This window comes from Enhydra lutris, unplaced genomic scaffold (assembly GCF_002288905.1).
Source record: "Enhydra lutris kenyoni isolate GAN:26980312 unplaced genomic scaffold, ASM228890v2 scaffoldscaffold1, whole genome shotgun sequence".
NCBI lineage: Eukaryota > Metazoa > Chordata > Mammalia > Carnivora > Mustelidae > Enhydra > Enhydra lutris.
In genome coordinates, this window is record NW_019154085.1 from 82,585,196 (window position 1) to 82,613,126 (window position 27,931).

Genomic DNA, 27,931 nt, shown 5'->3' on the forward strand with positions numbered 1-27,931 from the left:
CCAGGACCCCAAGATCTGACCTGAGCCAAAGGCAGATGCTTAACCAACTGAGCCACCCAGGCGCCCCATGTTCTGCATACTTTAAACATACATGACACCAGTCTAGAAAATTTATTCACTAGTGCCTCTCACAGTATCTGGCTGGGGCTCAAAAATATCTGTTGCACAAATAAACATCACATACTCATAGTATCTTTCAGAGGGAGTTTAGAGATGATCAGAATATAAGAATGGTAAAGAGTGAGATTTTGATGTCCTCTAGCTCTCCCTGAATTCATCACAGGGAATTTGTTTTTTGAATAAACTTCTCCCCCCCTCAAAAACCCTACTAGAGAAACACTAGTCTACTATGTGCTGGTTCTCAAATTACATTCATGAGATTATAATGAGCATTAAAAAAAATAAAATGCAATTGAGTAGAATTGAAAACATCAGAGTGTGGGGCGCCTGAATGGCTCAGTCATTTAAGTGTCCAACTCTTGATCTCAGCTCAGGTCTTGATCTCAGGGTCATGAGTTCAAGCCCCACATTGGACTCCATGCTGGGTGTAGAGCCTGCTTAATAAAAAAAAAAAAATTAAAATTAAAAATAATTTAAAAAAGAAAACATCAGAGCAAATCACACATATTAAACATATTACTTCATAAATCTATTTCAGAGTTATGATGTCAAGGATATATCTTGGATTTCTTGGTAAAATGCATAATGGTATCATATTTTTAAAAAAAACTTAAAACTGCTGCTATAATAAAACATTCCCATCACAGAACTCTGGAGTAGGCTAGCTTTCCATAGGGTGACAATTATCAATAATTCAGTCCCAAATGGTTGTTAATTTTTAGCATCCTAAGTTCCTGCTGTCTTTTCTCATGGCTATGTACAAGCACCTGGAGTCCCCGACAGTTCTGACAGGACAAGATGACAATGATGGATGCTAAGAGAATCACCTCCCTGTTCTCTCTTTGAGGGCACTCTCAATCCCTTACCAAAGCATTTGTAAATGGAATTTTCTTTCCTCTTTGAATAAAACAGGAGAGATGTCAGCACTGTGATGTTCCTAAAGGGAGGATGTCTATAAAAATGATCTGACTGCTGTAGATTTCTTTTATGCGGCCACCTACCCTATTGTGACGGCAACAGTTGGCTTTCAGGGAAGCCACTAATACTCAGGATTTAAAGTCTAGGAGGGCCCCCCACAACCACCAACACAGGGGAAAGCTGACATGCCTCTCACTAGGCCCCTCTACTCCCTGGTTTGAAGGCTCAGCTCTGCATGCTTACAAAGTTACTCTCTGGGAGGACTCCCCAAAAGCTCTCTTCTGGGGAGTCTTAGTCTTATCAGGAAAAAGCCAGGAAACTCACAGAGGGTGTAATCTCCATAGGAAAGGTGTGAGTTTTGTCATCTCTGAACTCCCTGCACTGTATAGTAGGACCTCAGTACAAACTACCTGTTACAGACTTAAATCACATCCCCCAAAAATTCCTATGTTGAAGCCCTAACCTCCAATGACTGACTGTATTTGGACATAGGACCTTTAAAGAGGTAAACAGTCAAGTGAAGTCATGAGGATGGGGCCCGAATCCAGTAGGATTGGTGTCTTTCCTTACAAGAAGAGGAAAGACACCAGAGGTTTCTCTAGATTTGAACAGGCTATTGTTTTCTACCTTCAGAACTCATAGCAATTTTAAATAGCTATTTTGAAACATAAATGTTAAGAGAAAAGATCAGGTCCCAGGAAAATATAGACAATATTTTTATAAATACTAACATTTATAATTATTCTAATATATAATTAAATATAAATATTTCACTGATTCAATACCAAGCAAAATTGAGCAAACCAAAAAGATGTCTGCAGTAAAATCATTAAGAATATTAGCTGGATGACAAAAGCAAAATTTAAGAGGATGTTTTTTTCTAGAATGAGGGGACAGCAGCTGTGACCAAGGGAATTTTACACATTGGTAAAGTGCCATTAGGGGGATGGTGACCTCATGGGTGTTCATTTTATTAGCATGACTCATCACCTATTTTTGTTACATGCATTATTTTATATATATTAAATACTTAACAATTAAATTTATAAAGATGTTAGAATAATATAGCATTCATCAGTTGACAGTAGTTATTCTAGACAGAGGGAATATGGAACATTTCTACTTTCAAATTTTTCCCTCCTTATATCTTTTTAACTGTCCTAAAGTGCTTATATAATATTTATATTTCAAATAAAAATTCAAGAAAATTAAAGCAAGTAAAAAGAAGCTATTGGACACTTGTGATTACTCTCTTTTTTGTTTCATTTTCTTTCAAGATTTTATTTAAATTCTAGTTAGTTAACATATACTGTAGTATTAGTTTCAAGGGTAGAATTAGTGATTCATCACTTGCATATAACAACCAGTGCTCATCACAACAAGTGTGCTCCTTAATACCTATCACCCATTTATCCCATTCCCCCCATCCAACTCCTCTCCAGCAACCCTCAGTTTGTTCTCCATTGTTAAGAGTCCCTTATGGTTTACCTCCCTGTTTTTATCTTATTTTTCCTTCCTTTCCTCTATGTTCCTCTCTTTTGTTCCTAAATTCCACATATGAGGGGTGCCTGAGTGGCTCAGTTGGGGCAACTGCCTTCAGCTCAGGCCATGATCCCCAGGTCCTGGGATTGAGTCCCATATTGAGCTCCCCCTGCTCTGCAGGGAGCCTGCTTCTCACTCTCCCTCTGCCTGCCACTCTCCCTGCTTGTGCTCTCTATCTATCAAATAAAAAAATACTTATAAAAATTCCATATATAAGTAAAATCATTTGGTATTTATCTTTCTCTGACTGACTTACTTCATTTAGCATAATACACTCTAGTTCCATCCATGTTGCTGCAAATGGCAAGATTTCATTATTTTTGATGGGTGAGTAATATTCCTTTGTACCTATGTACCACATCTTCTTTATCCATTCATTAGTCAAAACACATTTAGGGGGTGCCTGGGTGGCTCAGTGGGTTAAACCTCTGCCTTCTGCTCAGGTAATGATCCCAGGGTCCTGGGATGGAGTCCCGCATCAGGCTCTCTGCTCCACAGGGAGCCTGCTTCCTCCTCTCTCTCTCTCTGCCTGCCTCTCCTACCTACTTGTGATCTCTGTCCGTCAAAAAAAAAATAAAATAAAATAAAATCTTAAAACAAAAACAAAAAACACATTTAGGCTCTTTCCATAATTTGGCTATTGTTGACAGTGCTGTTATAAACATTGGGGCACATGTGGCCCTTCAAAACACTATTTCCATATCCTTTGGATAAATACCTAGTAGTACTATTGCTGGGTGCAGCATAGTTCTATTTTTAATTTTTTGAGGAACCTCCATACTGTTTTCCAGAGTGGCTGTGACGGTTTGCATTCTGAACAACAGTGTAAAAGGGTTCCCCTTTCTCCACATCCTCGCCAACATCTGTTGTTTCCAGGTTGTGATTATTTTCATAGTTTCTTTTATCTTCCCTCCCCCTTCTATTTTCCTGAGTAATAAGCTAGGATGAACAACTGACCATATTTAAGAAAAACATACTGGTTGGTCTAAAATAATTTTGATCCTCAAACTCTGTGGATCAGTATTGATTGATCACATATATTATACAAAAACTCATTTGAAATATAAGCGTCGGCTGGAATTAACCCACACTCTTGAAATGAAAATAGTAGCTACGGGGTTATAATAACAATTCAATCACTCTATAGCCAGGTTATTAGGAAAATGCCAGACATCCAAAAAAGAAATTCTCTTATTTCTTTTCCTTTCAAGACAATTTAGGTAAATTACAGACATTTCCCTTTCAGAGCTAAGGACCATCAATGAATTTTAAGTGTGATTCATTTATTTTAATGTCTTCAATTTAGAATTTCTTGGACCTTCTTTCATTATGATGCTAGTTTTCAGTTCAAATTAAAATGATTTTCTAATTCTAGTAAGTTGCAAATCAAGAGAAGACTGTTTTGTGTGTGGCTTCTATGTTTTAGTAGAAGAGGAAATCATTTGAAATCAATCATTTCTGTACTTAATGAATTTCAAATTTCTTTCCTTTTTGGCTCTGCCAACTGAAGAGCTGAATAGAAGAAAACAGAGTTTGGATATTCAACAAACAATTTTGCAAAATCTGCCTCAACCCTAAAGGTGTTTATTGCTCAACAAACCTTGCGTCCTGGTCAATCACTTGTACAACACAGTTGTATTGTTATTGTGTGTGTGTGTGTGTGTGTGTGTGTGTGTGTGTGCGCGTGCGCGCGCACATGCATGTGTCTGTCTCTATTATTAGACAGAGAGTTGGCTGAGGGTGGAATAAATAGGTTGTTCTCCCTGAGGAGTGCCTGTATATAGTTTGGTCTAGTTATGGTGAATTTCTCAAAAGAAACATATGAGCAGCTACTTTCATGGTCAGGAAGGATATATAGGGACAGGGAAAGAAGGACAATCAGACCAAATATAACCAGAAAAATGAGACAATAAGTACCAGAAGAAGTACTCCCTCAGTTAGTCATTTGTTCATTCACTCATTATTTTAGATTATCCTGGATGTCCTATCTGATGCAGCGAAACAAGAAAAAAGGAGGAAAAAGTATATGTTGTGGAAAGAAGGAAACGAAACTGTCATTCCTTGAAGATGAGAAAAGTTCGCTTCATGATGCATCTTTTAGAAGACCCATTAAGACTCACATGCTGAGAATACGAAAATAAATCAAACCATGTTGTTCAATTATATCTTAATAAAGCTATTTTTTTAAAAAAAGAAAGAAAATAAATCCAACAAACCCCAGTACTGTGAGTAGGGTAATTCCAAGAAGGGACGGACTAAAGAAACAAGGAAATGAATCCAGTGAGCTTGTGGGGTAGGAAAGAATTTCAAGAGGCACAGATAGAAGGGAACCTCATGGACAAAGGCACTGAAGAGTGAAAGTGCAGACTGAGATGGGGCTATCGTGCATGGTTAGGTTTGAGAAAGGCAGAGTTCTGGAACGGAGTGAAGTGATCAGTGCAAAAGGATGACCGAAACACATTATGGAGAGTTTGGTGAACCACAGGACAAAAGGTGAGGAGTTCACATTTTAGTAAGCAAAGGAGAGTCTTAAATGTTTCTGAGCAGAGAGTTGACAAATTCTGAGCAGTGCTTCAGAAAGATTTTAGCTACAGTATTCAAGAGATTAGAGGGATGGAGAGCAAGCAGGAAACTGGTTTCCAAGACTATTACATGGTTTCCAAGACTATTACAATCCAGACAAAAAGCAAGCAAGGTCTTTAAGACGAATTCATAATTATTCCCACAATAAATAAATATATTTATGTTAAATTATTAAAAATAAAGTTGTTCACGTGTTATGAGCAAAAATAAATAAATAAATAAGACCTATTTTTGACTAAAAACAACACAAAACAAACTAGGGATAGCTGGTACTCCCTTACCTTCACAATGGACATCTACTAAAATCTACAGCAAACATTTCTTTACAATCACGAATATCATCAACAATATGATCAAGGATTCCTGCTATCATTGTTTTTATTTTAGATCATCCCAGAGGTTCTATCCAATGCAGTGAAACAAGAAAAAAGGAGTAAAAAGTATATGTTGTGTTAGGAAGGAAACAGAATTGTCATTCCTTGAAGATGAGAAAAGTTACCTTCATGATGCACCTTTTTTTTTTTTTTAAGATTTTATTTATTTATTTATTTAACAGAGAGAGAGAGAGAGAGAGAGAGAGAGATCACAAGTAGGCAGAGAGGCAGGCAGAGGGTGGGAGGAAGCAGGCTCTCCACTGAGCAGTGAGCCCGATGTGGGGCTGGATCTCAGGACCCTGAGATCATGACCTGAGCGGAAGGCAGAGGCTTAGCCCACTGAGCCACCCAGGTGCTCCATGATGCACCTTTTAAAATCTACTCACAATTCTTTAGAAGAGAGCTTTCTAATATGGTTGAATGTACCATATTATGGCACCATGAATATGGATTTAGGAATCCAAGAAGCAGACATAAATTCACTTTTAATGCACAGAAGAGCATGGCGAACACGCATTTTTATTTAAAAAAAAAAAAAAAGCATCTTAATCTTTTTCTCCGTGAACAGAGCCATGCTGAAACATTCCAAAGTCAAGCCTACAATATCTTCTAGCAAATGCACCACACTCTGAGAACACTGGCATTGTGTTCTAGGGAGCACCCTACAGTCTCTCTCAGATGGACATTACAGTAATAGTAAGCTGATTCTGACCTTCATATAAAATCTGATATCAATGCAAGGCCAAGCAACAGAGAGGAAAAAAACAAAAACCCTCCACTTTCAAGTACAGCCCAGGTTATAGCTACCTTCTACAAAAATTCCCCAAATTAAGCCTCTGCCTAATGGGTTGCTAATGGTAAACACCAAGTAAACAAAACTAAGAGTGCTTATTTACTGCAGGATTGGTGATGGGAAAGGTGGGATTGTCTCCAAGAGGCAGAGAATGTGAGCAACACTTCTTACATTTAATTGACAACAAACCCCCTTACCAGGGAATAACTCAAAGGACTTGTGCCCCAGAGCAACTCTAATGTAGAAAATGCTATGACCCAGACATTGTCAACTCCTGTTATGACCAAAAGGTAGATGCAACATAGCAAATGGCTAGAAGCAAGGACTCTAGGGCCACACTGCCTTAGTCTGAAGCCTAGGTCCACAATTTACTTATACTTGTGTGACCTGAGCAAGTGACTTAACCTCTCTGTGCTCTAGATTCCTCATCTGTGGAATGCAGAGAGGGGTATGACGACAGTAGTTACCTCTTAGGTTGGCACCGAGGATTAAAGTAAACGGATGAACATATGGTAGAGCATTTACTAAGTGTGTGTTAAGTAAAACAGATTTTGCTATATGCTGTCACTATTCTGTTAGAATTACAATCATTAGCAAGCAATTGGGGAAGAGTATAACTTCATTGGTCTAAGAAGAAAATTACTCTTCATCAAATAGATGCGTAAAGCTCTATGAGAAGAGCAGTAATACATACATTGTCTGTAGTTCTGTTGATCAAGATACTATAATACCTGATATTTATACTGAACCCATTGTTGCCTAGGGTTGTGTTTGGGATAGGGTGGGGTGGGGACAACAGAAGATAAAAAAGAGGCTATCCTTAACTTTAAAAACCTTGAGGAATTTTTTCTAAATACAGTCCTAAATATCCAAGTTGAAAAGCCTGTTCTCTCCAACATCCCATACTCACTTTCCAAATAAATTACATCTTCTGGAAGGAAATTTAGTGTTGAAGAAATTCTGCCAGAATTAAGCCACTTCAGAGGGTTGTTTTCCATCATCTCTTCCCTCAAAATAGGCAAGACCAAGAGACACAAGACTACTGTCTACACTGAGGAGCCTCTGACACGTGCAATAACCCAAATTAAAGAGTCCTCACCTACAATGCCCAAGTCTTCCCCGCAACTCCCATACCATCAGAAACACATTATGTTAAATATGGCTTCAGTTATGTACACTTTCCGTGAAAAATAAATTCACTGCCACATAGGACACTCAAATCCCCAGAGGCTATAGGAAGTGGTCCCTACAGAAAGCAGTGGGTAATACTCAGTAAGATAGTGATGTGTTCATAGCACTGGGCCCAGTAAACCCACTTCTGGAGAACGCATCCTCTAGAAACAACTCAACAGAAGAAAACAGCTCTGTGCATAGGGATGGTCACTAAACCAGCCCTCAGAGTAAGGCGAAGCTGGGATCTAAATGCCAGCAACACCGGAGGGGTTAGCCAACTGTGATCCATCGCCCAATGGGCACTTAAATCTGCACTGAAAATTACAACCATGAAGATATTATACAAGGTGGGAAATCATTTATGGAGTAAACTTAGGGGAAAGGGGGGGAGGGGCAGAACTGTATCTCCAGTGTTGGAAATACATGTTTTGGAATGTTAAGGGTCAATGAGGAGAGGGAGGAGGAGGATATAAAAAGTAAACTGGATTATGCAGGGTGGTAAGATTGTGGCTGGTTTTGTGTTATTGCGCTTCATGTGATCATCGTGGCGTTTTGGCCATTTAGAAAGGAGGAGAAGTCAATTCTGTGCCAGCCCAGACAAAAAGGGTCATGATGGGGTGGGGGGGCGGGAAAGAGAGATTCCCAACCACCCCCCACTCCCCTCCCCAGAACCAACTCTCTGTCCAAAGAGCTGTATGGTCTTCACGGGCAGGGCGACCTCTCCCGCACAGATGCCAGAACAAAGAGGCACCTGCCAGCGACCAGGAGGGCGTTTCTAGGCTCTCCCACCGCGTCGCCTCCTCCCATCAGCCTGCCTCCTAATGTGGGCTTTTGTTCCGCAGGGTGGAGGGACCCCATTAGGAGGCGCCAATGCTAAAGAGAAATGCATTTCCAGGACCTGAGGTTTTGTCATTCCTAGCATTAGTAACAGAATGCCTGCAGGAGGTTAAGTGGCAGATTTGCGGTGGAACTAAAACCCATCCGCCTAGGAGGCGGACCCCAAGGGCGTGGTCCCCAGGATGGCCGAGGTAGGAACTGTGCAGCCCGGAGGGTCCGGGACATTCTTCAAAGACAACATGCCGTGTCACCTCGTAGGTGTTCCCAGTGTCACCCCCCGCAAGCTCATCAGAGCCGCTGTTGTTAACCGCCAGTACTTCATTATAAGATGCGGGTGGGCAGCTCCTCCCGAAGCTCCTCGGGCAACGCTCTATGTCACAATATTTATGGGGGAGCGGGGAGTGACAGCAGAGAGACGGACAGGGCTACAGCACGCATGACTTCTCAGATTTTCTCCCAACACTTCGAAATGGACTGTCTGAAGCAGCTATGTAGAACTGCAACGTAACTTAGGAGCAAATTTTATACGTGCAAAGTAGAGCCTGCCCCAGCCTCAAGGTAATGATCAATGATCCTTCTGCAGAGGTTTCCCTGAACACAACTCCATGTGCTTTCTCTCTTTTTAACTCCAGCAAGGCTTTGTTTCCTCTTTTCTCTGGACAGTCCCAGCACAGCATGCTAATCATTTCTTTCTCTCTTTTTTTTTTTTCACTTGCCTTCTCTTGGATTATAGATATGGTTATGGATGGCAGAGATCTTGACTTATTTAGCTTAGCATGCAATAAGCCCTCTTTTGAGTTCCAAAGTGGAACTAAAATTAATAAATGCAGAAACAGTGTCGGCATCAAAAGGTTAGTGCAAGGCTGTCCAAAAGAAATGCAATTCCAACAAAGAACGCAAGCCACATGCGTAACTTTAAATTTCCCACCAGTCACGTGTTAAATTATTTATTTAAAAATAAAAAGGGGATAAAAAACAACCTTGAAGTAGAACTCAAACATCTCTTAGTGTTTTCCCATAGGAATAGTTTATTCTATTCTACCAATTAGTTCATCAGACCATGAAACATTTCAAAGGTCAAAAAATGCCTTACCACTAGTCCAAATAAAATAAATAAAATAAAATAAAATAAAATAGATTAAAATCCACAGTGGTTCCAAGACATTTTTAGGTTGAATTTGACATTTTAGGGTTTTTTTAATTCTTTAAATGATTAACAGTTCTTTTTTTTTTTTTTAAAGATTTTATTTATGTATTTGTCAGAGAGAGTGAGCACAGGCAGACAGAGTGACAGGCAGAGGCAGAGGGAGAAGCAGACTCCCTGCTGAGCAAGGAGCCCTGATGTGGGACTTGATCCCAGGACGCTGGGATCATGACCTGAGCTGAAGGCAGCCACTTAACCAACTGAGCCACCCAGGCGTCCCTGATTAACAGTTCTTTAAAGGATTTGGACCCTCTATGAGTTTGTTGACTTCTATACTACATACCAGGATTTCAAGATACTGGAAAGACAGTGTTTATCTTAATACAGTCACATATAGTAAAAAGTTTGCCAGTACATCTGGCATACACTCTTCCCCTGTCCCTGAACAGTTATTGTGTTTTTTTTGTTGTTTTTTTTTTTTTTTTTTGGTAAATGACCACTCTGACAAACAATCTTAAGGTATTTGTTTTAAATTTACAATACAATTGGAAATTATGATTCGTTTTTTAAATATTATACCACTCTTAAAATTAATGTTATTTAAATTTTGCGTTTGGGGAATAAATAGTTCTAGTTAAACTTGCTAGTATCACCTCCCTTCAATTAAGCCATCATAATTGGTTAATTATTATAAATTGTTATATAATAGTAATTATTATAATGTATATTTTCCTATACAGAACTAGTTGTCTAAAAATTCCAAAACTAAACAGATATATAGGTTTTCAATTAGTTTTTTATATTGACTACTGTAAACATTTTATTTATACCTTTAATAAATGAATAAATGTACACCTTTAAAAAAATAAAAAATAAAAAATAAAAAGGGGAAAATCTTTTTTTTTTAATTTTTTTAAGATTTTATTTATTTATTTGACAGACAGAGATCACAAGTAGGCAGAGAGGCAGGCAGAGAGAGAGGAGGAAGCAGGCTCCCCACCGAGCAGAGAGCCTGATGCAGGGCTCGATCCCAGGATCCTGGGATCATGACCTGAGCCGAAGGCGGAGGCTTTAACCCGCTGAGCCACCCAGGCGCCCCAGGGGAAAATCATTTTACTAATGTTATTGAGCCTAATATATCCAAAACACTATCATTTCAAAATGTAATGAATACACAAAAGTGGGATATTTTATATTCCTCTTTTCTGTACTAAGTCTTTAAAAGCCAGTGTAGGGCGCCTGGGTGGCTCAGTGGGTTAAGCCGCTGCCTTCGGCTCAGGTCATGATCTCAGGGTCCTGGGATCGAGTCCCGCATCGGGCTTTCTGCTCAGTGGGGAGCCTGCTTCTCCCTCTCTCTCTGCCTGCCTCTCTGTCTACTTGTGATCTCTCTCTGTCAAATAAATAAATAAAATCTTTAAAAATAAATAAATAAAAATAAAAGCCAGTGTAAGTGTTACCTCTACTGCACACCCCAAGTTGGGCCAGCTACCCTGCAAAGAGATCACTAACTGCAGGAGGCCAGTGGCTTCCATACTGGACAGCAGAGTATTACCGCGAAGTCCGAAAACTTTACTTTTACTTTTTAGAAAAGGAAACATTTTTCATAGTAATAAAGTTAATTTCAAGTTTTTCATGAATGTCTATATTACCTCTTTATACTTGTTTTTCAATAGAACTAAAGAACTATCAAGTAGGTATATATTTTCCCCTTTATGGTCTCTTTTGGTTAAATGTCTAGACCAGAAAATACAGTTTAAAACAGATCTTCAAGCCCATCTTTATAAGAGCCATATTTATTAAGAAACATTTAATAAACGAACAAGCAAGTGTTGTTATACTAGGATATAGTACTGTGGGTGTTTTTTTCCCACTTGTTTGAACACATAATTAGTAGGTTTTGTTGTCTAGTAATTATTACCAAAGAGCTAAACACTTCCTTTCTAAAGTCTACTTTCCACAAATATTATATAAATAAACCATTAGTTAGGAGGTTTTTTTTTTTTTTAAAGATTTTATTTATTTATTTGACAGACAGAGATCACAAGTAGGCAAAGAGAGAGGAAGGGAAGCAGGCTCCCCGCTGAGCAGAGAGCCCGATGCGGGACTCGATCCCAGGACCCTGGGATCATGACCTGAGCTGAAGGCAGCGGCTTAACCCACTGAGCCACCCAGGCGCCCAGGAGGTTTTTTTTTTAAAAGATTTTATTTATTTATTTGACAGAGAGCGAGAGATCACAAGTAGGCAGAGGCAGGCAGGGGGGGGGGAAGCAGGCTCCCTGCTGAGCAGAGGGCCTGATGGGGGGCTCGATCCCAGGACCCCGGGATCATGACCTGAGCCGAAGACAGAGGCCCAACCCACTGAGCCACCCAGGCGCCCCTAGTTAGGAGGTTTTGATGCTATAGGATGACATCGGTACAAAGGACCCAAAAAGCCAAAAGCTTCCCCTAACCATCAGCCCCTCCTACATGCGGGGTGGGAGAGTTTGCTGAAGTTTCCAGGTCCACTTGGGCAGGGCACCAGTGCCCATCACCCCAATACCAAACCTGGCCAAGTGAGTAGAGTTACGTGGTCTTTCTACCTTCCTTAACTCATCACCCCTCCATCCAGCAACCCAACCTTTTCCGGACCTTGAGATCAGCCCACCCTGGCCTGAATCTGTGGACACAGCCTAACTTACCCACTCAGCAGCATGCAGAGAAGAGACAGAAGAATAACTCCTAGAAGCCAGCCCAAGAAGCCAGACCCCACAGAGGTCAACTCACCACAAAGGCTAGATACTGGAAGGAACTAACCACCTCTCAAGGGATCCTGCCCACCAGTGACCAGGACCAAGACTGGTCTGGACACTCACCAGTCGGAATGGAATTTGTGCCCCTCTATGAGGTAGGAGACAGCTATGACAGAGAAGCAGAAATCCCTTCCCCCAAGACTATCCAAAGTTTCTGATGTCACATGGAGTTGTTATTTAGCCAGATTCCCAGAAGAAAATCAATAATCTCTGAGGAGTGAGGTACCAGACAGTTGTTCAGAAAAAAGCTATGACATAACCTCCTCAATGAATTGAAGCAGACTGCTTTTCGTTTCCTCATGAGGCAAAACAAAACCTGAAAATGGGAGAGACTGCTCTATGAGAGGGCCCAAGAAAGGAAGAGTCCCCGAGACGTGTCAGTCCAGAATTGTGTTGCTGAGATCTTGAAACAAATGGCTTCTAGAACACTATTGTTGATCGGCAGCTCTTACAAGCATACACTACAGTCTCAGAAGTTAAAGCATAAATTACCAGGATTTTTTTTTTTTTTAATTTGTAGTTTTTCTCCAACTCCATCTCCCTTCAAAGCTTTTTTTTTTTTAATTTGACAGAGAGAGAGCACAAGCCATGGGGCGGGGGCGGGGGGTGGTGGTGACAGGCAGAGGGGAAGGGAGAAGCAGGCTCTCCACTGAGCAGGGAGGCTGATCCAGGACTCCAGGATCATGATCTGAGCAGAAGGCAGGCGCTGAACTGACTGAGCCACCCAGATGTCCACAAAGCTTTTTTCTTTTTTTTTTTTTTTTTGAGTGAGAAAAGGAATACGAAAGACAAAAAGACAACTACAAACCTTTTTCCTTAAAGTAGTATGTTGCAGTGATTCTGTTCTCACACATACATTTTTTCCCCTTCAGCTCTGTTGGATTTATTTTCCAATATTCAATTCACATCAAGGATGGGTATTCATGGACTGAAAAGGGAATAAATATTAATACACCTAGAAACACCTAAAAGAATTGCTGTAAATGTAGTTGGTACCAATCTGATAAGGGTGGTACTAAGCTCAGAAGACAACTGAGTGAATCTCAATCTGCCTGCTTTCCTAATGTTTATACAACCAACTAAAGCCAGCAAAAGCACGGGGGAGAAGCTATAACGCACAAAGCTCTTTAAATAGCTTTTCTGGGTGACAATGAACTGTTGGCACTGGTTCATTAGAAAGAATAAGTGGGATGTGACCATTGTTAAGGGAGGTGGGCCGGAAATCCTGATTAGCCTGAATGCCCTGTGTGTGGTTCTACTGTCCCACATGACTCCATAGCAAAAGCCTCCTTTTTTTGTTTCAAGGTCGATTATGTAGGAGCATTTTCTCCTCACTTAAAATCAATATCACCTAATATTCTGATTTGAGCAAACCAGCTGCAGAAGAAATTTATGAAGTTAGGGGGGAAATCTGAGTATTTGACATTAAGGAATTGCTCATATTTTAGTTGTGATAATATTATTGAGGTTTTAAAAGAGAATTGATCATATATATATGTGTATATATATATATATATATATATATATACACATATATATCACATACACACATACATACACATGTGTGTGTTTGTGTGTGTGTGATAGGTTAGGGATAAAATAATGTGAGATTTCACTTTAAAACAATCAGGTAATTTGGGGAGGAAAGTTTAGTAGAAGAATATACAAAAAATAAAATTGGCCATTTGTTAATGTTTAAACTGGTTGATAGGTTCGTGGGGGTACATTTTGTTATTATTTCTACTTGGTGCATGTTTGGAATTTTATACAATAAGTTTCTTAAAAGAGTACCTAATAATCAGAGGCGTTGGGAGGGGCACTCTTTCTAGGGCTTTTTTGTGAGGGTTATTTGATCCCTTTTCAACGTACCACTCACTGCCCAGAAGGTATCACAGGCCATTCAATATTAGCACCAAGGAGAAAGAGTGCATCCACCCTATTTTTCTTTAAGACTACAATCTTGGCCTCTATCTTTTTCTGCCTCGAGAGAGAGAGTTAGCTTTTGATCACTTCCAGGAAACAACATCCTTTGGGATATTGAAACTGACAAGAGACAGCCTACAAAATCGTATGGTTTCCATTAAGTCTGAAGGCATTGCCGTGTTCTGGCTTTACGGATTAATAGTGCATGACAGAGCACATACTCTTGGTAAGAATCTAATTTAGTTCAGGTATGAAGGGATGCCTTATGAGAAACACTGGCAGCAATTCCAGCTGGTAGGCAAAAAAGTGAGAGTATAAAACAGGACAATTTACCATCTCTAAACTGCTCTCGCTCAAAAAGCTATGGCTGCCTTATTAAAATCCTCTATATCCTATTACCCAGCAATCCCAATTCTGGAGAATGTATTCTAAAACAACAATCGATCAAGTGCACAAAAAGATGTGTGCACCAATGTTTATCACACTCTGTTTATAACAGAAAGAAAAAGAAGCAGAAACATCTAAATGTCTAACATTAGGAAATGGTTAAAGAATTGATTAGATATATAAGAGTTATATGCAGCCTCTAAAAATGCTGATATCCCAACTATACCATTAAGCAAAACAGTGGGTTTCAAAACAGATTTTTACAAAATTCCTATCTTTGGTTTAAAACAAAGTATGGCATTTTACAGAATGGAAAGGTTCTGAGATACACAATGAACGTTAACTATGGTATTTCCTGGTTCGTAAAATTAAAAGTGTTTTTTACACCTTCTTCTTGCTTTTCTGCATGATCTGAATATTTTTGCAATGAACATGAAATATGTCAAAACGCTGAAAAAGCTATTTCATTTGGGACAGTAACGATAAAACCACAAAGATGTCCAAGGTAAGAAAAACAAATTACCAGAGCTGGAGAGGGGTCAAGGTAAAAACCCAAGCAAATAACTCCAGGCTGTAACATCTAACAGCCTAGGATGATCATTCTTCTATTTCTTTCAAAAGACATCTGGTCCTGAACATCTCCTCTGTTTCAGGCACTGTTCCAGGCCTTGGAGATGTTTAAAAATGGCACACATTTCCTTCCTTCAAAGGATTTTCAGTTTTCTTGAAAGAAAGGACCTATATACCCAAATAAATGAAACACAGTGCTGGGGGAGGTCAGTCAGGAGCTATCCATGGATAAGGGGAGCACAGGAGGAAGTGTCTAATTCTGGCCAGGGCTGAGGGGCAAAAGGGCTGGTCAGAAAAATTCTCAGGGGAGGCACTAATGGGATGAGACCCTAAGAGTGAATGGATGCTTGCCATTTAGCTACAATTTGAGGACAGTTGTTCCAGGCATGTGGGGTGTAAGCAGCTAGAGTAGGGTGGGGACACTTAGCAGCCTAATCATTTGGGGGAACAGAAGCATAGTTGGAACATGGGGTGACGGGGTGAGGTCAGGAAGTCAGGCAGGCCCCAAACACAGGTCTTGAATGCCCCACCGAATCATCTGGGTTTCAGCTGACAAAGGCTCTCTCCTTGACCAAACTTTAGTCAGGCTCCTCTGAGCCCTCCTCTCAACTGGGCCTTGACCTTAAACTTCCGTGTCTGTCCCTGCAGAGTCCAGTGTTAGCAAGAAACCTGCTAGGGCAGTTTAAAGAAAGATCCCCCCACCCTCAATATCTCAGCACCCTTGATTACCTTGGTACTTAGATCGCGACACCTGGGTATCTGGCTTGCCTTCAGCAAGAATCCTGTTAGGTCAGTTTAGCAAAAACTGATGCCTCCTTTAAGAGCTGTCCATTCATCCACCTCCCCACCCCCACAACCTAGCTCCCCTGGTATCTGGAATTGAGCCTCACTTGTCTCCCCAATTCTGATAGCATTAACACCTACCACAATAATCTTCCTTCCTATTTTTCTAAGTGTCAGAATAATTTTTCCCCCCACAACCTGAGGGTACCAGGAAAGCTGAGAGGGATCTGGGCCTTCCCAAGATTAATCACTCTGACAAGAGCCCAGAGAAGTAACCACTGGTGGATCTTATAAAGCGGACAGTTTCTGAATGCCCGCTCTATACCAGGCACTGTGCACAGCACTCTGTGTGCATTCACTCTTCTGACCATCACAATAACCCTACAAGATGGACAGTGATATTAGCCCTATTGCACAGGCCAGGACACTGAAACTTTAGCAGTCTGTCCAAGTCCACGCAACTAAAAGGTGCAGAGCAGGGAGATGGTCCTGGGCTGTCTAACTTAGCCAACCACGGTGAGGAATCTGAAACTCCATGTTCTCCCATGCTTTCTGCGTGATCTCCCATGCTTTCTGCACTACCATACATGCAACAAGTCAGTCTCCTGCTGAAAGGAACTTGGTTGGCATGCAGCAAATGGGTTAAAGGAGGAGATTTCTCAGCCACAAAAAGAGGACCTTGTAAATAACCCAAGAGAAATAAGGTGAAATTGGATCTGTCAATGGGACTAGTTTTTCTTAACTCAAGAAAAATCATTAGGGAGCAGGTAGTTCTGTTTTTGCTTGTTTAATAAGTAGACACAGGTGAGAAATCTGAGGCAGGGACCAAAGGGAACCCAGAGGTGGGGGAGGTTTCCTATTTTAAATGGGGAAGAAAAGCCAAGAATGGAAAACATTGTCATTAAATAAGGGAGTTGGGCCAGATGAGCACAGGTGGAGGCAGAGGGAAATCCCCAGTGATAACCCAAGTTATTTAAGGTAATGCAGAAATTGGCATTTATGGAGACCTGATTCCACACACCCAACAAGAGAAGAAGGAAGCCGCAATCAAGGTACATTTACTAAGCAACTAAACAACTACAGGGAAGGAGACAGAGACCCATAAAACACACACACACACACACACACATATACACACACTCTTTCTTATAAATGATCACTGCAAATAAAAGGATCAGCTTATACAGTCTGTAAATAAACAGTCAGTGAGCTCTACCTTCATGGATGGATAGGAATTTCACAAATAAGATGAAAAAAGAGGCTCTTCCAAGCAGGAGAAGAGAGTGAACAAAAACCTAAGAAATGGGAGTACAAATGGTTTCCAGGGGATAGAGTTAAGGGCAATGATTTTGGGGGGCAAAGCTGATCCTGAAAAATGAGAAAATTACAGGGCCAATAGGAAACATGAGGGATAATTAGCATTTACTGAGCATTTTCTCTGTGCTAGATACTCTTTTGACCACTTCCTTTCATTTCATTCTAATGGCCCTGTGAGATAAGTAATTATATCTCCATTTTAAATATGATCAAACTGAGGCCAAGAAAAGCTTAACAACTTGAAAAACAGCCCCACAGCTAGCTAGTGAAACTTCACTCAGTTCTGTCTGACTCTCTCTGCGGCCTCTACCAACCCCAATCATTTAGGAAGTACCAACTGTGTGCTCACCTTGAACAGAGAGTGGCCTCAGGGGCACATATAGTGACTCTCTTGTGTTCACTCATCCCAGGGATTCAGAGCGTATGTTTACTGGAAACCACTAGTTCATTTTCTTTTTTTTTTTTTTTTTTTTTAAAGATTTTATTTATTTGTCAGAGAGAGAGGGAGAGAGAGCGAGTGCAGGCAGACAGAATGGCAGGCAGAGGCAGAGGGAGAAGCAGGCTCCCTGATGAGCAAGGAGCCCGATGTGGGACTCGATCCCAGGACGCTGGGATCATGACCTGAGCCGAAGGCAGTTGCCTAACCAACTGAGCCACCCAGGCGTCCCCACTAGTTCATTTTCAAGTGGTATAAACATCTCTGAACTTAGGGCACAGAAGAATGAAGGACTGATCTATCTCGACTACTGAACACTACTATTAGTATTCACTTAGACACAGTGACTGAATAAACTCTTTAAAATCCTGGCTTGGGGTGCCTCGGTGGCTCAGTTGGTTAAGCATCGGCCTTTAGCTCAGGTCATGATCCCAGAGTCCTGGGATCAAGCCCTGTGTCCGGCTCCCTCCTCAGTGGGGAGTCTGCTTCTTCCTCTGCCCCTCCCCTGCTCTCCCTGCTTTCTCCCTGCTCTCATTCTCTCTCAAATAAATAAATAAATAAATAAATAAATAAATAATAAACCTTTTAAATAAATAAAATCCTGGCTTAAAATATTACTTTTAGGAAGGAATACAAAATGGTACGACCACTCTGAAAAATCGTTGGGCAGTTCCTTAGAGTTAATCATATAGTTAAATATGATTGATATAATCTTAGGTATTTACCCAAGAGAAATAAAAATTTATCCTCACACAAAAACCTAAATGTGGGGCACCTGGGTGGCTCAGTTGTTAAGCATCTGCCTTTGGCTCAGGTCATGATCCCAGGGTCCTGCGACGGAGCCCTGCTCAGCGGGGAGCATGCTTCTCCTCTTCCATTCCTCCTGCTGTGTTCCCTCTCTTGCCCTGTCTCTCTGTCAAATAAATAATATCTTTAAAAAAAATCTTTAAAAAAAACCAAATCCTAAATGCAAAGGCCTACAGCAGTTTTATTCATCATCAATCCAAGCTGGAAACAACCCAAAAGCCCTTCACTGGAAGAATGGATAAACAAACTGTGTTATATCCAAGTAACGGAGTACCACTAAGCAATAAAAAGAAAGACACCATTGATACATGCAATAACCACACAACTCTAAGAGTTCTTAAGTAGAAGAACCCAGACTCAAAAAGATCTTTAATATGTGTTTCCATTTTCATGACAGTCTAGAAAAAGATTATAGAGAGGAAGAGAAAGTGGCTGTCGGGGGTTAAGAGACAGGAGGAGGTTTGACTACAGAGGGGTAACATGAGGGCTTTGGTTGGGAACATAAACAAAACTTTAATATCCTGAGTAAGCTGGTGTGTGGTAGGCAGAATAATGGCCTCAAAAGATGTTCATACTCTAATTGCTCGAATCTGTGAATATGTGAATGTTACAGGGTAAAAGGGACTTTGCAGATGTAATTAAGGTTGCTAATCAGATGACCTTAAAATGCAGAGATGTTGGCAGATTATCTGGGTGGGCTCACTGTAATCAGACAGGCCCTTAAAAGTGGAAGGGGGAGGCAGAAGAGTCAGGAAGACAGACATGCCATGGAAGTTGCAGGGGAGATGTGACCCATAAGAGGGACCAACCTACTGCTGGTTTTTAAGACAGACAAGGGGGCCACGTGACTAGGACCTTGCAGTGGACTCTAGAATCTGAGAACAGCCAGGCCTGACAGCCAGCAAGGAAACAGGACCTCACTCCTACAACCATAAGGATTCTGCCACCAACCTGAATGAGCAAAGAAGTGGATTTGCCCCTAGAACAGAACATGGCCCTGCCATGTAGCTTGGCCTTGACCTTAGAGACTCTAAACAGAGAAACTAGCAGCTCTGATGGATTCTGATCTACAGAAACTGTGTGATAATTAACTTGTATAGTTTTAAGCCTTTAATCTGTAATTATGTTACAGCAGCAAAAGGAAACTAATAGAGCATAGCGACACAACTCTGTACTTATCAAAGCCCCAAGGATAGAACTATATTCCCAAAAAAGTGATTTTACTGCATATAAATTTAAAATGAACACTGTTTAATATTCTTGGTTTTAGAGACCATTACTACGGACAAAAAGAAAAAAATTCGCCATATTTCTTCACTTCTGTAGTCTTTAATCTCCACAGTAACTCTAACTTGGAATGAGGTCTCAGTCCTGGTTCTTTCTTGCCCATTCACTGCCCACAACTAATCTAAGTTCCTGCAGAGTGAGGCCACCTTCTATGCCACTGACTAGCTCGGAGCTCATGGCTGATGTCAAATAGGCCAGAACTTACTGCTTCCCTAGGACTTTGAAGAGGAAAGCCCCAAATGAGGAAACTTAAGTGTCAAGGTCTATTTCAAAGAACCTTACTGGGAACTCTCCAAGACAGAATTTATATCAATACAGATACATCAAAACCAATAGTCAGAGCCTTAAGTAATGGCTGACTCACCAGGACTTTAAGCAGCCAACGGGGGGAGGGGGGTGGAGGGGTGGAAAGTGTACTTTGAGATATGCTATAAATCCAATAGTTTTCCTCTGAAGAATTCATTTATGTGGAGTCCCTTTCTAATCACTAGAACATCCCCACCCTCCACTTCCAGCTCACCACCACTGTCGATAGCTTTTCTAATTTTTAACAAAGCTGAAAGTAGTGCTTTCCCAATTTTCTTATGATATTCTGCTGTCTTACCAGGGCTGCTCAAAGGAATAGCACTTCTCTTTAAAACTGGTTTTTTACCTACTCCCTGAAGCCTAGAGCCAATTAACATCCCACAAAATAAGTTAAATACACCAAAGTGAAAATTTCTAGATTAAACAAAGAGAACAATAAATACTTATTAAGTGCTTTCTGTGGGCAAGGCCCTAGGAAGTACAAAGAAGCAAGATAGAGATGGTCAGTATCTCTACACATGGCTTACAATGTCATTAGACATGTGATAAAACTAATAACAATCTAAAACAACAAAGTTACAAGATCATATACAAAATATTGCCATAGGAGTTCAAAGTGGGGAGAGACTGTGGCTGGGGTGCTCAGAGAAAGGAAGCTTTGTATAGGAGCTGGGGAAAAAAATGCAAGAGTGGTAGAGATGATTCCTGCAAGACAGGACATTTTCTAAAACAGATAAATCTAGAAACTCCACCTGCAAAATCTCTCTTAACATACATCTCCATAAAAATTGAACAGAAATTTAAAGAAAAAAAATGACTGTGGTTTAAAAAAAGAGAGAGAGAGAATTTTGGGATTCTGAATTTAGACTAACAGCTAACTCCCCCAGAAATTCATTTTTTACATGTATCTGTTGGGAGTGAAGATGACTGACATTTCTGGATGGTTCTGGCCTTCTTTGGTCATCCGCACAATCTGCACTTCTACAAGCAAGGAAAGAAATGCTCACCTAAGGCAGTCTCCACCTGCAACTGAACCAGCCATGTCGGTTAATTGCAACTGAACTGACGTGGGAACCATTCCACTCAGTGTACAAAACATGATAAGGGCTGCTAGAATGGTCCTTTCCTTTGGTTACACATTATTATTTTGGAAAAGAATGGTCCTAGCACAATCCCAACATCTTCAGCATCTGACGGTCTTCTGTTCTGTATGCGCTCTCACCAAAAAATGTATAAAACAATGTTCATAGCAGCTTTGTCCATATTAACCCCAAATTGGAAACAAACTAAATGTCTACCAACAGTTGATGGACGAACAAACTGTGGTACCTTCATACAATGGGGTACTACAGAACAAAGAGGATAACAAACTTGCTACACTCCACAGCATGGATGAATTTGACAAGCATGACGCTGACTGCAAGAAGCCACACACAAAAGCAAACATACTATATGGTCTTATGTATATCAAGTTTATTAAAAAAAAAAAAAAAAAGCTAATCTATAGCATCAGAAGTTAAAAGAGTGGTTACCCTAAAGGAGAGGCAGCTAGTGACTGGGAGGGATCCTAATGGGACTTCTGGGGTCCCCAAAATGTCTGTTTTAGTCTGACCAGTGGTTACAAGGGAGTGGTTACTTATAAGAGCTTTATAAGCTGTACCCTATGAAAACACTTTTCTATATGAATGCTTTATTTCAATAAATAAACTTCTTAAAGAAAATTCAAAACTGTTGTATTAAAGGATTATAGTGAGATAATCAAAATTTTCACTTTACGGTTGAAGAGTTACATGCGTATTCACATCCACAATTTTTTGTTTAAATTACTTATAGTCACTTATAGTGACTTTGTTATAATGTATTTAGTCAGTATCATATGTATTCTTAGATGGGAAATAGGTATAGTTCTTAGGATCTCTGCCTTGTGCACAGATCAAAGAGGATTATTCTATTTCATTAGTCTTGGTGTATCCCTCTTAGAAGACTGAGAAAGAATAGGAAGAGGAGGAAGAGAAAAGGGGGAAGGAGGAGGAGGAAGAAGAGGAAGATGAAAAGGAGGAAGAAGAAGGAGGAAGAGAAGGAAGAGAGAAAGAAGGAGGAGGAGGGGAAGGGGAAGGAGAAGAAACAACAACTCCAGTCTTTTCTTTAAAACCTCTAGTGCTGCATAATTATTTGTTTAAAAAATTGTTACAAGGTAAGGGGCAGGGACTAGATGTCCCCAGTAACTCCCACTCTATCTAAACCACAGCCTGGCTCAGGAAATAGCAAATCAGACTGTAGGCTGATCCCTGCTGAGAGGTGTAACCCAAACAAGCTACTATCTGCCCCATGTGCTGGCTGCAGATCCTATTATCTGCCATTAAGTATAGAATTCTCCTCCTCATCAATAACTGTAGCACACACCTCTTCAAATTAACACTAAGCAGAGAGAAAAGCCCTCTGTCCTACCCTCATAGGTCAGCTCTTAGAATAAATACCAATCCACATAGCATTTGGAGGTCAGGGTTTCCAGGTGACTGTGAAAATGGGAAGGGGAAAAGAGGTGGTCATGGGGAGCTCCCTTTCTAAGGGAGGTATGAGATGAAGCTCCTGAGCAAAGGCCAGGGCCTTGCCTCCATTACCCTTCCCCTTTCGCCTTAGAACGACCGCCTACCGATTCTGCTAGCACCTGCTAGTCCCCCGGGGGCCCTTCGCAGGGACTGCAGCACAACCTTGGTGAAGGAGGATACTGGGGTTGTTTGGGCCGGCAAACGTCAGCCTCTGGTGCTCGAGAAAGGCTTGGCAGACGCCGGCAGAGACCCTGGATAAACTGTCACCTGTCAATCACTTGACCTAAATACACCAGCCACTGGGGGAATCGGAGGGAGGGGGTTAGCCGGAGCATGCTCAGTAATCGGGATGACATCACTTAATCAATGCCAGGGACGGGAAGGCTGCATCAGCAGCCTCGAGCGGGCTGCCAGGAATATGTCAGCGGGGATCGGGAGGCTCCCATTAACTCGGTCCCTCCCCACGCGGCTCGCATACAAAGGGCACCGTCAGCTACACACGCTGGGGACAACGGAGAGTGAAAGGGCGGGGGGCAAAGGCTGGTTTATTTCATTTGACATATTGCGTTAAGAACTAAAACCCAAAGGTATTCCCTGCCCCCACCGGCAGCCCCGGCTGCAGAAAGGGAGCCAAGTGGGAGGAGGGGAAGAGGGGACGAAGGGAAAGGTGGGGGGGTGGGGGTGGGGGAAGGGGTTGACCCAACCACACAAAGTAACTTCTACTCCTGGCAGAGAGGGGCTATTTGGCTGCGCTCTGGGCCCCCTAGCCCCACAGATGTGAGCACACAGCCTACTCTCCATCCAGGGCGAGGAACATCCGAAGGTCTGTGGACACCAGGTCGCCGCACTGGGGAGGGGTCAGACCCGGAGACCACGTCCAGGGCAGCCTGGATTGGGAGGAAGCAGGAGACACACCCGGCCTTCCCGGGGACACCAAGGCCATCAGTGTTCCCTACATCCCCCTCCTTCTGCACGCAGGGCAAGGTGAAACGCCGCGGGCAGCCGCGTCTACACGGCGTGGGAGCTCCCAGCCGAGGCTAGGATTTTTTCCAGTACCTTTTTTTTCTTTTCCGTTTGCAAAGGTCGTGAGAAGAACAGGTAAAGTGTTCAATAAATCGAACTGATGCCTGGAATCATTTGTGGGGTGCAGAGATCCTACTTTAAGGGGAACCTGAGAACCCCGCTTGAGGGTAACGGGAGCACTCTACCCACGCGGCGTGGCCAAGCCGGGAACAATAGGCCCACGAGGGCCCCCACCCCGAGAACAATGGCGGCGCCGAACCCTTCCTCGCCCCCCACCTCTACTCTCGCCACCTGGGCCCGCCCTGCCGCCCCCAGTCGCCCCTCCACCGCCCGGGAGCGAACTACAGGGCGTGGGGGAGGGGGTTTCTCTTCACGTCTATGGGAGAGGGCAACCCTGTGGGGGATGTCCGAAGGGGTGGCGGAACACCTCTGCCGTCTGGGGCGTTCGGGAGCCCGGCTGCGGCGCGAAGCAGCAGGGGAAGCCACACATCCCGGACACTTACCCCAATCACCACGGTCTCATCGCCTTTAAATTTGGGGATGAATTTGTCCCCTCGGAGAATCTCTGCTTCGTTGAGGGGCCGGAACCGGCACATCACTTTGATGCTGCATTCGGCTGGATCCGCCATCTCGGCCGGCGGCAGGGAGGGGGAGCGGGGAAGGGTGGGGGGCCGGGGCTCAGCAGGACGAGGGAGGAGGCCACGAACCGCACCGCCTGCAGCCTCCAACGAAGCTTCTCAGCAGGTCATCGCGAACTCGGCGGGCTGGGCAGCTCGGGCCGCTCCCAGATTGGGTAGGTTTCTATAAGCCTCCGGCCCCTCCGGTCCTGCAGACTTGCCTTCCCTGGCCTGGCCCCGGCCGGGCGCGGCGCTCCGGGCCCACCTGCCCGCGACCACGCGGCCGGCGGACTAGGCGATGCGCAGGGAGCGAGCCTCGCCCGGCTCAGACCTCCCGGGCTCCTGCGCGCTCAGCCATCCTGCATCAGCACCAGCGCGCTCCGCCACCTCCCCGGCCCGCCCCTTCGCCCCGCCCACCTCCGGCTCGCCCCGGGACGGTGACGTCACTGCGGAGATCCGCCCCGCCCTCGCCCCGGCTCCAAGTGTGGAAGAATCCTGGGACTTGTAGTCTCTCCACTTGCTGGTGGAAGGACAAGGATGCTACTTACAGTTGGCTTTTCGGTACAACGGTGGTACCCCAGATGCCACCTCCGAAAGCCTACAGTTCTGGTCTGGCTGCCCAAGCCAAGAACAGGGTGGAGGTCATATCCAGCATTCCCAGTTAAAATCTCTATATAAACCAGGTCTATATCCCCTCTTTGTATGTTTTCATGATCTCCAAGGAAAAGCCTTAAATCAATGGCCAGCAGAAACGTTATAAAGCATTTTCTATGTGCTGAAATGTTTTGTAAGAGTTGTGATGAAATTAAGGGAAAAAAGATTTGCATGAATATTTGAAGCCTTCATTCCCCAAAATGCCTGCACATACCAGTTCACAACATATGTTAGATCAGGGACTGCTTTAATATCTGATGAAAGTTGAGGACATTTTCCATAACAAGAACCAAAAACAAATTCATACACACCCACAGATTTTTCAAGCTATTTCACTGGATTTGGGGACAACAAAAGCCTGCCTGTGATTCCCAGGTTAAGAACCTCTTGATTACTATTCATGATAGTAAGGTTTACAGAACTTCTGTCTAATGCCAACTTGGAACCTGTAGAATAAGCAGAATATATACAGGATCAAGTTCTAAAGTCCTTTGCATAATATAGAACCCACGATCAGATTTTTGTCTACTTATTGGTCTCATCTCCTACACTTCTCGTCGTAATGTTTACACATTGACAAACTACTTGTGTCTTCCACCATTCATTGATTTCTGTGCTTGTTCTGATACTTTGTGTAAGCCATTTGCTCTCTAGGAGTCATCCATTCGTGCCTATTACTAAGTAAGCATATTAAATAGGGCTCACAGAGTAAAAACTAATAGAAATACAACTGGAGCCACTATGGAAAAAGGAGAATTTATCAGAAGAATCCAGATTATCTTGCTTATTCAAAAAATGATTAAACAATGGAGCCAGGGAACAGGCAGGCTACCAACACACTCTCTCTCTATCTCTTGTCTCTGTTTCCTCTTTGTATTGGCCTCATTCTCTCTCACTCCAGATCATTCCAAACGTCAGGAAACCCACCTGCCAAAAATCCCTGGAATTCATTCTTCAGTATCTACCACTAGATAAGAATAGATGTCTGCTTGGAGTTTGGGTTTGGGAAAAAAAAAAAAAAAAAACTAGGGAAAGCCTATGATTGGCATGGGCTTAGGTGTCTAGCCCTGGATGACTCAATCAGAGTGAAGAACTTTGCAAGATCTTTGAAGAATACCATGGTGGGAAGGTCCCAAAAGAAGAGGGATGTCATTCCCAGAAAAAGACCATGGTGCTGGGCTGGCCAAACAATTAGATGTCCACTCTCCCTTTCCAGTGCTACCTTTTCCTCTTTGGCTCAACTCAACCCTCCTTCCTTAGGAAGGCTTCTCTGACTTACTAAATGCCCACAAAGGGTAGGTGTCCTCCTTGTTCTCCTCATAATCTCCTATGCACATCTCTATCACTACATTCTCATGGGCAATGATATCTGCCTCATCTTTATGTCTCTAGCATCTAGTGCATAGTAGTGCGTGTTGGATAAGTAATCCAACCTAGAAGGAAGTGCTACCTGAGTAAATAAACAACCCAGCCACTTACTAGATGTGAGACCCAAGGAAAGGTATTTAATTCCCTTAAGACTCCATTTTATCTTTGTAATGGGGATAATAATCATCTCATAGAGGTTTTGAGAGAACTAGAAGAAATAATGCTTTTGAAGCACGTAGCATGGTGCCTGACGTGCACATAGTACAAACCCTTGAATGTTAGTGGTGGTGGTGGTGGTGGTGGTTGCTGTTGTGTGTTGAACAAATGGTGGTAAAACAAAAGTGTTACTTAGTTAATTTAAGGAATACATCTGTTGCTTTAATGCAAGTACACCTGGGAATACAGTTTTTCTGCCTAGCTGCGAAGACAGACCTACTAAAACAAACTTTCATAAGCCATTATGAGTAGCACCAATTTGATTTCCTGTCCTCAGATGCAGGGAAAGTAGGTTAAAAAAAGGCCCAAGCACCAAATTCTCATCATTTTAGTAGTTCTCAGGCTCTGACTCAGACATCTACCATCTTTAGCAGTCACCTTCATGATATACTGGAGAGGTCAGCCCAATCCCCAGTTTCCCCAAACCCACAGAGGATTACCAGACCCTTATGCACATGGATAACCTGGGTGGAAAGACCTGTGTGCCTCTGGGTTCATTATTCATTTATTCATTCATCTATCTATTCATCAACTATTAACTGAGCAAATGACATTTGCTACCACTAAACATATAAAGTTAGGTTTATTAAATGAACTCTTTACCAGAGAGTTAATAAAGGGGGTACCTAGATGGCTCAGTTGGTTGAACATACAGTTCTTGGTTTCAGTACAGGTCATGACCTCAATCAAGGTTGTGAGATCGAGCCTGACATCAGGCTCCACACTCAGCAGGAAGCTTGTTTGAGATTTTCTCTCTCCCTCTGCTCCTTCCACTACTCACTCTCTTTTTCTCAAAGTAAATTAGTTAATTTTAAAAGAAGATTTGATAAAGACTTCCCCCATCCTCTCCTACCCACGTGCAACCTGAGCAGAAGTTACAAAATAAATCATTACCCTCAAGAAGCATAGAAACAAGTTTAGATATCCTGGGTAGACAGCTCAGTGTGGCGAAGAAGGATTAATCAAAGGGATGGAGGTTAAAAAAAAAAAGAAAGAAAAGAAGGAGGTGGACCAGGCAGGATTGAAAAATCCTAGGGAAAGTCTATGATTGGCCCGTGCTTAAAAATACCCAAACACAGAAAACAAAAGAGAAAATAGATAAACTGAACAACATCAAAATGATACACTTTTATATATCAAAGGATACTATTAACAGAGTGAAAAGGCAACTCACAGAATGGAAGAAGATATTTGTAAATCATATACTGGTTAAGGGGTATCCAGAATATATAAAGAACTACTACAAATCAACAATAAAAGAAAATCTGATTTTAAAATGGGCAAAGGACTTTAATAGGTATTTCTCCAAAGAAAATATACAAATGGCCAATAAGCACAGAAAAAGATGTTCAATGTCACTAATCTTACAGAAACGCAAATCAAAACCACAATGAGATACCACATCACATCCATTA

The 27,931-nt window shown here is 42.1% G+C and overlaps 1 protein-coding gene across 1 annotated transcript in view; it reads right to left on the reverse strand.

Annotated features, from left to right (window-relative positions):
* Positions 1 to 24,552, reverse strand: part of LOC111142050 (kinesin family member 5C) — a 154,629-nt gene extending 130,077 nt beyond the window's left edge. The window contains exon 1 of the mRNA XM_022494987.1: positions 24,165 to 24,552. Coding sequence (XP_022350695.1) covers positions 24,165 to 24,290 — 126 coding nt within the window. The 5' untranslated portion in view covers positions 24,291 to 24,552. The remainder of the gene's footprint in view (positions 1 to 24,164) is intronic.
* Positions 24,553 to 27,931: the final 3,379 nt, after the last annotated feature.